Source organism: Dipodomys ordii, unplaced genomic scaffold (genome assembly GCF_000151885.1).
Source record: "Dipodomys ordii isolate 6190 unplaced genomic scaffold, Dord_2.0 Scaffold26, whole genome shotgun sequence".
In the NCBI taxonomy this organism is placed as follows: domain Eukaryota; kingdom Metazoa; phylum Chordata; class Mammalia; order Rodentia; family Heteromyidae; genus Dipodomys; species Dipodomys ordii.
This window is the reverse complement of record NW_012267242.1, coordinates 12,468,326-12,478,686: the sequence shown is the minus strand read 5'-3', so window position 1 is coordinate 12,478,686 and position 10,361 is coordinate 12,468,326. Positions and strand designations below refer to the sequence as shown.

The window sequence follows — 10,361 nt, the reverse complement described above, 5'->3', positions numbered from 1 at the left end:
ACTGATGCCCAACTCCATTTCCTACTTTTGTGCCACTGCATAGATCCAGACTTCATCCTGCAGTTCCCAATTTCACATCCATCTACCCATCCATCCAGTCATCCAGCAAATGTGTACTGAACAGCTGTGCCAGATGCTGTTGTAGGTGCCAACCATGCGATGCTGAACATGCCTGACAAGGCCTGCCCTCCTTGGAGCTCACAAGATTTGGCCACAGACAGAGACAACCAAATAAATGAAATAATATCTGGGAGTGCTATGAAGAAAATAGAACTGGGTGATGTGATAGAAAACAGCTGGGGGGAAAGCATACTTTAATATTTTTTAAATGTCTGGGGGAGGCTGGATCTCTAGGGGAGACACGCAGCCATCTAGGACATGTTTCTGCTGCAGTACTCAATTTCCCAGCTTTCCTTAACAGGTGCTTGCACAGTTCTGTTCACGATGTCTGTGGAGGGCTGTGCTGGGTTCTCTTTCTAGAAAAGACAGACAAGCATGCTGGCACAGTACCTTCCTGGTCCTATGGCTCCTCCCCTAAGATAAAGGAGGAAAACATGAGAGATGCAGGCCCCAAACCAGCGCCAGCAGCTGCCCTCTTCAGACCTGCTGAGAGAGAAAAGCAGCCCCTCTCGATGGGGTTTTCTCTTCCTCTCATCACACCACCCACTAGCCCTGGGGAAGCCTGGGGGAAAGAACAGGAAGAGAGTTCAAAACCTCTGAAATGGGAACTATGTTGGCATATGTGAAGAACAGAAGACCAGTGTGTAGCGGGGAGGGAAGAAGTTCATGAGGCAGGAGGGACCCTGGAATCTGAATTTTCAGTTCCTGGAGGACAGGAACTTCCTTCTTCCTTTTGTCCCTGTCTGGGTCTCTGTTGTGCCCAGGGTGGGCCACATGACCGTAGTTTGGCCCATGGGATGTAGGTAAGAAGGACTTCCAAGTAAATATTCTTCCATGATGAAAAGGAACAGTCAGCTGATACGGCTCTTTCTCCATCTCCTGCCTGAAATGCCGAAATGACACCTGGGATTACCACCAAGAGGAGCAGGTGAAGTCTGGCAGAAGGCAAAGACAGAAAAGGCCACATCTCTGAAACTGAATCCTGCATCTTAACACTATCAGGTGAACAAAATAACCTCCTATTTGCTTATACCATTGTAAACTGGGTTCATGTTACTTGCAGTTAAATACATTCTCAGCTGATGTCAGGCCAGAGGTAAGAGGAGGAGGAGCTAGTATTCACCCTCACATTTACTGCTTCTGGTCTTAAGCTCCAGGCATCACATCCCACATCAGAAAGTGCAAACTGTCATACATTCTCTTAATAATTCAAAATTTATCTGGCCCTGGTGGTTCACACTTGAAATCCTAGCTGAAAGCTGAGGCTTTTAGTTCAAAGTCATCCCAGGCAGGAAAGTTCGTTTAAGACTCTCATCTCCAATTAACCACCAAAAAGCCAGAAGTAAGAACTGTGGCTCAAGTGGTAGAGTGCTAGCCTTGAGCTAAAAGAAAGGTCAGGGCCAGCGCCTAGTTCCTGAGTTCATAGTCCCAGGACCAGTGCAAAAAAAGAAAAAAAATTAAAATTTTTCCTAGAACTTCCCACCCCCTAAAGTCTTCTACCCATAGCTTATCAACTAAAAGCTGTGGGAGGCTGAAAAATCAGGAAATGTCTGCCATTGCTAGATCAATAAGATATATTACATCAATATGAGCTAGTAATAAGGCCTAGATCAAATAGGATCCACCACATGAGGCTGAGCTCTATACTGCCTTCAACAAGCCTGAAGTTCTCTGAGGAAGATGAGCAGCTAGGAGTTCTGTGCCCAGCAGAATGGGAGAAAGTGGGGGTATTTTCACCCCAGATCTGTCTGGAAACCCCTTCCTGCCCATGAAATGCCAGTTTCTCTGAGATTGCCATCACTCCCCACCCAAACCTGGCACTCATCTTCCCCCTCTATTACACACCTGCTCCCATTTCAGGTATGGTATTGTATTACAGCAGTTGATGTATGCATTCATTACGCATGCATTCACTCTCTCTCCCCAGATGTTTACTGAACACTGGCTCTTTACCAGATACTGCTAAGTGCCAGGAATTAAGCAGTGATCAAGTGAGATCTTTAGGTTTGAACCCTGCCCTGATGAAGTTTTCAGTCTAATAAGGCAGACAAGATTATGGAAAGGAAGAAGCTCATCTCCCAGCCCATATACAACCCTACTCCTACAACCTAGGCCAGCAGCTCACACCAAGAAGCACTAGGAACATTAAATCCATTCTTTTCTCAAGAAGGCTCCAAAGTACATTATTTCAGGGCTGGTGCTGGTGGTTTATGCCTGTAATCCTAGATCCTTGAATCTCAGCCTCCTGAGTACAGGAGCTGGGGCAGAAAGTCCATGAGCTTCTTACCTCCAATGAACTTCCAAAAGTTGAGCTGTGGCTCAAGCCTTGAACAAAAAAGCTCAGGAATAGAGCGCTCAGGATCTGAGTTCAAGCTCAGGACCAGCACACACACACACACACACACACACACACACACACACACACACACACACACAAAGTTACATTAAGAGAAATGCTAGATTTCCACCATTGTGTCATATATTCAAACTTGAACCCTGCCCCCACTGCTGCAGGTCTGTTTTCCCAGGAAAGGATATACGAGTGTGGTAACAACGTAACCCTTCACTCACATCCCAGGTTCTTAGTGGCTATTCAGAATGCTTTTTTTTATTTTCGTTTTTCTCATTTTTTTGGAGACATCTATACAGGCTGGCCTCGAACTCACAGTCTTCCTTCCTCTACCTCCCAAGTACTGGGATTACAGGATGTGGGGGGGTTTTTTGCTAAAGGTTTTGCTTGGATTTTTCTAAACCACGATATCTCATTCTCAGTGCTCAGAGCTGCCAAAGTGCAATTCTGAAAGCAATTAAAATAACTTTTCCGGCTCCTATTCCATAGTTTATTGTTTTAACAGTAGTTTTAATAGTTCTTTAAGTGCCCTGTTTTGGTGCCCTTTCCACTACCGCAGGTGATGGCAGCTGGGAACAAGCAGGCAGAGACGAGGGAAATCAAAATAATACAACCTCTGCTTTGGTCTGTTTTTATATTGTGGAGGCCAGAGAGGGAGATACACACATACATACCACAAGCCTTGTAGGGCTGAAAAGGACTTCAGGAGGCCATCTGGTCCATTCTTCTGCCTCTCAGTTAAAAATCAAATGGATGGACAGCTTGTACCTAAAAATCCTCAAGAACAAAGTCCACCCCCCCCCTTTTAAAGTCTCCTGCCAAGCTCCTAGTTCACAATATTCAGACCCCACTGGGTGTTCAATGTCTCATCTCAATCTCTTGTGATGGCCTCCGGCCTCCTCCTCTCACTATACTGCTTCCATAGAAATCAGCTGATCGTTGCTTGCGCTCTAGCTATCCAGTTGCCCGGGCACTGACATGCTGAAAGGTGGACTTTCAGCTCCTGCCCCACCATGACCAGCTGTGGTCCCAGCCCAGGCCTAGACCCTGGGGGGAGGGAGCAGCTGGAGTGGGAACAGCCCTTTCCACCACGGCTGAGAACCAGAACCATGGGCCTCCTCCCTCCCCCAGTGAAACACAGCTGAGAGCAGAAAGGTCTAGTTTTAATGAGATTTTAAAAGCCTTTGAGACAGCAGACAGAGCCCAAGGCAGTTTGAAAACCCACACGAACAGCAACAGGGCTCTCGGGCTGTCAGGTGACCCTGCAAAACAGAAATGGGTCTGCTAAGTCAGGAGTGTGTCCTTTTCCTACCTCACATCCAAAAAGTGAAAGAAAAAAAAATCCCAGATTTCACAACAGTTTCAGTCATCCTGCTTGAAAAACAGCTGTGGTGACCTTCGTGACACAACCTGGGCTTGGTTTTTGTTGTTGTTTGTTTTCTTGTCCTGGTACTATGGCTTGAGGACTTGCGCTCTGTTTCTTAGCTTTTACATTCTTAGCTTAAGCCACAGTTCTACTTAGGGCTTTTTGCTGGTTAGCTGAAGAGTCTTATGAACCTTTCTGCTCAGTATGGCTTTGAACCTCAATTCTCAGCTTTTCAGCCTCCTGAGAAGCTAAGATTACAGATGTGAGCCACTGGCACCTGACAGCACAGCCTGGTTTAAAGATGGAGTAGAACCTGGCACCAGTGGCTCACGCCTGTATGCGTAGCTACTCAAAAGGCTGAGATCTGAGAAGCGCAGTTCAAAGCCAGCCTGGGCAGGGAAGTCTGTGAGACTTGTCTCCAATTAACCACCAGAAAATCAGAAGTGGTGCTGTTGCTCAAGTGGTAGAGCACTCACCTTGAGCTGAAGGGTACCCAGGCCCCATGACCAACACACACACACACACACACACACACACACACACACACAGCATAGAAAGCACCCAATCCAAAATGCACAGAAAGTAAGTGCTCCATTCCCAGCCCCGGGGTGGTAGGGAAGGTCTCCTGCAGGAGCAAACTTGGTGCTAAGGACCCCTCCCCATCTCTTTACTGCTTTCTCCCGCTGTTTCCTTAGGTGGAAGGCTCCTGTCACTAATATGCTAGGCCACAGTGCCTAATTCCCCGAAACCGTGGCAGGGAGACAGCGCGCGGGCGCTAAGCTCTCCAGCTCCTCTCGGCCTTTCCCTGCTTGCTCTCCTCCTCTTACCCTAAACCAAAATGCAGAATGAAGCCGCCTCCCCAGCTAAGTGAGGCTAGCACCCACCCGAGGCTCATTCTGGCTGGTCTCTCCCAACAGCTGAGCGTCAGGATTTTGCTAATTAAGTTGCTTTCTTGTCTTTAATTAGCTGCGTGTGAATCTTGTTGGGAAGTCTTGGATCCGTGAAATAGTCTGGGATAAAAATCAAAAAAAAAAAAAGAAAAAGAAGAAGAAATCATTTATACTAAAGTGGAAAAGACTGGAGGGACCCAGCTTACTTTGAGGATGGCTTGGTCCTAAGCCAGGCTGCTGGAGGGACTCACAGTGTCTGTGAGCAAGCAAGCCCTCACGGCAAGTCCCTAGGCCGCTGTCCTTGCTCGAGGGCTCCAATCCCCAGGGAGGGTGGACCTATGCCCACAGCCATTTGCTCCTTGTCTGCTGACACAGGGCAGCCTCAGAAGGCTCAGAGAGTCTCTCAGTTTTCTGCTCCGGGCCCATCTTGAGGCGCAAAGAAATGCCAAGTGTTATTCTCGTATTCACTGGGCTTGCCAGCGCCTGTCTCTGAGAACACCCTCTCTGAGGAGAGCCAGACTCCGCAGGATGACGACAGAAGAGGGCTTTCTACCCCGGCAGCATGTGAGTCACAGGCTGCATCTGCCGTGTAGCAAAGACGTACTTAGATTTCGTTCCCAAACATTGGAGAACGCGCGACCTGCTTGCAGGGTTAACTGCTCAAGAAATGGCCCAGCTCCGTTCCAGTCCTGCTAAATACCACTGACCTTAAGCCACCTCAGAGCAACCAAGTCCATTAGAGTCACCTGGGGGACCTTTAAAGCTATGGATACTGGGCCCCGCCCCCCAGACTAATTAAATAAAAATATCTCTAGGGGTGGGGCCTGAGCATGGGCATGTTGTAAAAGCTCCCCAGGTGATTCTAATATGCAGCCAGGGTCAGGAACCCCTGTGAGATCCCCAGGGAAAAGGGATGCGCCTGTCTTCTGTTGGGAATTTCAAAATTCTTAACAATCCTCACCAAGCGAAAGTTCTGTCTCCTTTCTTATCTGGCCTCATTTTGAGGAAATAACAGCAGAGCAATGAAGCCTTCTGAAAATAGCCCCCAGGGGGACAGCTGTCAAAAGAGAAGGCCCCCCAGACTCCACGGGGAGGGTAGCCTGTCCAAGTCTCCATTCCCCACCTTACTCACCTGCAGCAAACTCTAGGATGTTGCCAGGTCTTTGCAGAAACATCTGTCTGCAAGAAAAGAGTAAGAGAAAAGGTAGCAGGTAAGTCAAGCTTCGAGGCAGGCTGTGGCTGCCGCTTGGATACTTGGATACTTCTCCATCTGAGACCTGAGACCTCATCCTCAAAGCCAGCAATCCAGAGGATCTCTGACAAATGATGTTTCTTCAACCCATGCTCTCAGGTGCAAAACACCCAAGTAGAAATAAACCTAGGCCACTGATTATTTCATTAAAAAAAGCTATGCTGGCCAGGCACTGGTAGTTCATACCTGTAATCCTAGTTACTCAGGAGGCTGAAGATTGTGGTTGGAAGCCAGCTCAGGCAGGAAAGTCTGAGACTCTTATCTCCAATTAACTACTAAAAAAAAAAAAAAAGCCAGAAGTGGGGCTTTGGTTCAAAGTGGTAGAATGCTAGCCTTGAGAGAAAAAGCTCAGAGCATGGAGTTCAAGCCCCACAGCTGGCAAAATAAAAAAGAAGAAGAGAGGGAAATAAGCTATATTGTAACCAGGTGGGGCTTGTCATTCATTCAAATGTTTTCACAGAACCCAAATCAAGCCAAGAGCACAAGGCAATCATGAAGAGCCTCTGCCCATTCTTCAAAGGTTAAATATGCAACTCACAACATTCTGAGAAAGTTTAACTGTAAATTCTCACAGGGCAGGGGACAGAGAGCCAACAAACAAGGCTGAGAAGATGGACTTCAGGTGGCGATTAGCCCTGGGTACAGCAAGCAGACACAATGATTAACACCTGAAGTCCCAAACTCACTCGGCTCACGGAAAATGCCTTAGAACCTATCAAGTTTTACGTTTCACAAAATATGTTCACGAATGTTATCTTGTTTTATAGCATCCTTGTAAAATGACAATTAGTATGTCCCTGGTTTACATATGAAGAAACCAAACCTTCAAAGGTTAATCAGTTACCCCAGTTCATAAAGACAACAAATAAAGAGAGGGCCCTGGTCTGTAACTCCAGGGTTAGTGCTTGCTACATATGTTGCTGGTCCACCAGCCCCACTTCACTCTTGGCCAGAGGCTCTGTGCCCAGGAAGCCCCAAGCTTCAATACCAGAGCTTTATATTTGCTTCCCAAGCAGGGTACAGGTAGCTTGTGCCTGTAATCCCAGCTACTCAAAGAGATTGAGACCTGGAGGATTGCAGTTAGAAATCAGCCTGGGCAAAAAAATTTTGAAAGACTCCATCTCCAATGAATCAGCAAAATGTCAGACTAGAGGTATGGCTCAAGTGGTAGAGCACCAGCTGTGAGCAGGAGAAGCAGAGCCTCATTACAGGCAAATGAATAGTTTGCTTCCCTTCTCCTTCATTTCAATTTGATTAAGTACAAATTATGTGTAAATTAACTGCACAAAACATGAGGGGTTGGGGCTGGGAAGGTGGCTCAGTGGTAAAGAGCTTGCCTTGCATGCATGAGGCCCTGGGTTCGATTCCTCAGCACCACATAAGCAAAAAGAAAAAAGCCGAAACTGGGTGCTGGTGGCTCATGCCTGTAATCCTAGCGACTCAGGAGGCTGAGATCTGAGGATCATGGTTCAAAGCCAGCCCGGGCAGGAGAGACTGTGAGACTCCTATCTCCAATAAACCACCAGAAAACCGGAAGTGGCGCTGTAGCTCAAGTGGTAGAGCGCTCGCCTTGAGCTGAAGAGCTGAGGGACAGCGCCCAGGCCGAGTTCAAGCCCCACGACCAAGAAAAAAAGAAAAAAGCCGGAAGTGGTGCTATGTCTCAAGTGGTAGAGCACTAGCCTTGAGCTGAAGAGCTGAGGGACAGTGCCCAGACCCAGAGTTCAGGCCCCATGACTAGACCTAAAAAACAAAAACAAAAAACATGAGGAGTTGATCTGTTTACTAAAATGCAATCTGACAGTACCTTAAATAAGTTACAGGCAAGTGAAAGAGACCAAGTAAGTTCCCCAAAACTTCCCTCTGCAACTGGCCCTGAGACATTGACAGCACACATTAGATTTCTTTGGCAGGAGAGGGCTGAAGGACAAGAACATTCAAGATTCTGGAAAACAGCAAGAACCAAGGCCCAGAAATGGAAGAATATATTCTTCAGATTAAGACTTCCTTGAGATTAGTAACCAGGGATTCCCAGGATCACCTTTGATTGCCAGAGCCCAGAAGAACACTCAAAAGGTATCTGTGCTTCTACTCCATGAACTCAGAATGAGCACCAGAGTTCAGTCTAGCTAGAGTCAGGGCTGGTTCAGGGAGCATGAAAAGTAAGGAAAAAGACAACGGGAGGGCTGGAGGTGGAGCTTGGAGGTAGAGTGTGGACTTAGCACACAAGAGTCCTTGGCTTTAATCTCCAACAATGCAAAAATGAAAGACAATGGCTATAGATACATAGCATGTGGTATAGTCATACAAACACAGAAGTGAGAATGGAGGATCGACTATTAAGGAAGGCACCAAAGAGTACATATTATAAAATGTCCATTTCTCTAAAATGCAAAGTGAATCTGTGCTATTAGCAATCTGAACAATGGCATCAGGCATGATGGTTCACACCTGTAATCCGCAGGAAGATTGAGAGTTTCACATCCACCTGGGCTACATGATGAGACTCTCTCTGAAACAAACAAAAAAGGGGTCACAAAGCGGGCGCTGGTGGCTCCCACCTGTAGCTATAGCTACTTAAAAGGCTGGGACCTGAGGATCATGGTTCAAAACCACCACCTGTAGGACAGTTCACAAGACTTTTTTTTTTCTTTTTTGTTGTTGTCGGTCATGGGGCTTGAACTCTGGGCCTGGGCGCTGTCCCTCAGCTCTTCAGCTCAAGGCGAGCACTCTACCACTTCAGCTACAGCGCCACTTCTGGTTTTCTGGTGGTTTATTGGAGACAAGAGTCTCACAGTCTTTCCTGCCCGGGCTGGCTTTGAACCATGATCCTCAGATCTCAGCCTCCTGAGTAGCTAGGATTACAGGCGTGAGCCACCAGCACCTGGCACAAGACTCTTCTTATCTCCAACTGACCACCAAAAAGTCAGAAGTGGAGCTATAGCTCAAGAGTGCTAGCCCTGAGCAAAAAATGCTTAGGGACTGTGCCTAGGCCCTGAGTTCAAGCCCCAGGACCAGCACACACGCTGGTCAGAATGGGTCTGGGGTAAGATCTAATTTCTTCACCTGGATGCTAGAGCCACAAGCACAGGAAAGTCCATCCAGCTTAGAATCTGTCACTTCTCTGTATATTTCAAAGGCAATTTTTGTAACAAGAAAAAAGATATAGAACTACTGAAGATTTTTTTTCAGCCAAGTAATTATATGGCTGCTGCCATGATTTAGTATTTACATAATTGTGTATTTACAAAAAAAAACAACTAACAAAGTCTTTCTATAATTTCACATCTCCAGACCCAAAACCAAGATTACTGGGTGGCTAAAATAAGTTTAATCCCTATTCTTTTAATTTCTCAGGTCCAAAGTTGAAGGTACTAAGAGTTGTATGCATAATATTTCTGTGACAGATCAAAGGGCCATGGCTGAATGCCCATAAGTCTCTAGGATCGAAACTCAAGAAGAAAATTCACTTTTCATTAAAAATGGTACAAAACTTCTCAAGGAGTCCAGAGCAGAGACCCGCAAGACAAACACAGGCATGCTGCCCAGAGCCCTGCTCTCTCTGTCTGCTTCTCTTCACAGGAAGGACTGGTGAAGTAGCCAGTCCAGTGCTAAGCTGATTCTAGCTCATTCTAGTAGCACTCAAAGCAAATAATAATAGCACCAAACAAGCAAGCAAAGTAACTCCTCATACTTCAAACATTAGCCCTCGCCATCCCAAAGAAATGTCCAGGGGGGGCAGAATTCCATTTAGGAGAGCTGCAGGGACAGCAAAAAGAAAGCCTGGCCTACCTCATCTTGGAGACTGGGGTAGTAAGGAAGGGTAGGGGGCACCGGCGGCTAGGCTCATTATATCCAGCCTCCTCTAGGAAATGTTGTCCTCTAGGACAACAGAGAGGCAGAACAGGGCCCCAGGATTCAGACATGGCCTCTTCTTTTTTTTTTTTTTTTTTGGGTCCGGTCATGGGGCCTGAACTCTGGGCCAGGGCGCTGTCCCTCAGCTCTTCAGCTCAAGGCTAGCGCTCTACCCCTTGAGCCACAGGGCCACTTCCAGCTTTTATTTTTAAATGTGGTGCTAAGGAATCAAACCCAGGGCCTCAGGCATGCAAGGCAAGCGCTCTACCACTGAGCCACCTTCCCAGCCCAGACATGGCCTATTCATTCACCTCTCTATGTTCTTTCTAATCCCGGTTGTTAGTGAACAATGCAAATGGAAATATAATTCGAGTTTTTAACATTTATCCCTAATCTCTTAGCTGGAACCCTTACTTAGACCACAAGCTCCCAGCATGGAAACCATGACACTCTTTACTTCCTTTAAGTTCTTGTTTTTGTTTTTTGGGTCCTGTCATGGGGCCTGAACTCTGGGCCTGGGCGCTGTCCCTC

General features: G+C 46.9%; 1 protein-coding gene across 3 annotated transcripts in view; it reads right to left on the bottom strand.

The window, feature by feature from the left end:
• Positions 1 to 349: 349 nt before the first annotated feature.
• Positions 350 to 10,361, bottom strand: part of Riiad1 (regulatory subunit of type II PKA R-subunit (RIIa) domain containing 1) — a 12,418-nt gene continuing 2,406 nt past the window's right edge. Inside the window, exons 3-5 of one of the 3 annotated variants that reach the window (XM_013015161.1) lie at positions 5,859 to 5,905; positions 4,721 to 4,846; positions 350 to 476 (exon numbers count right to left, since the gene is read on the bottom strand). In XM_013015161.1, the coding sequence (XP_012870615.1) occupies positions 4,776 to 4,846; positions 5,859 to 5,905 (118 nt within the window). In that variant the 3' untranslated portion in view covers positions 350 to 476; positions 4,721 to 4,775. The other 2 variants (XM_013015160.1, XM_013015159.1) reach the window with 2 other exon arrangements.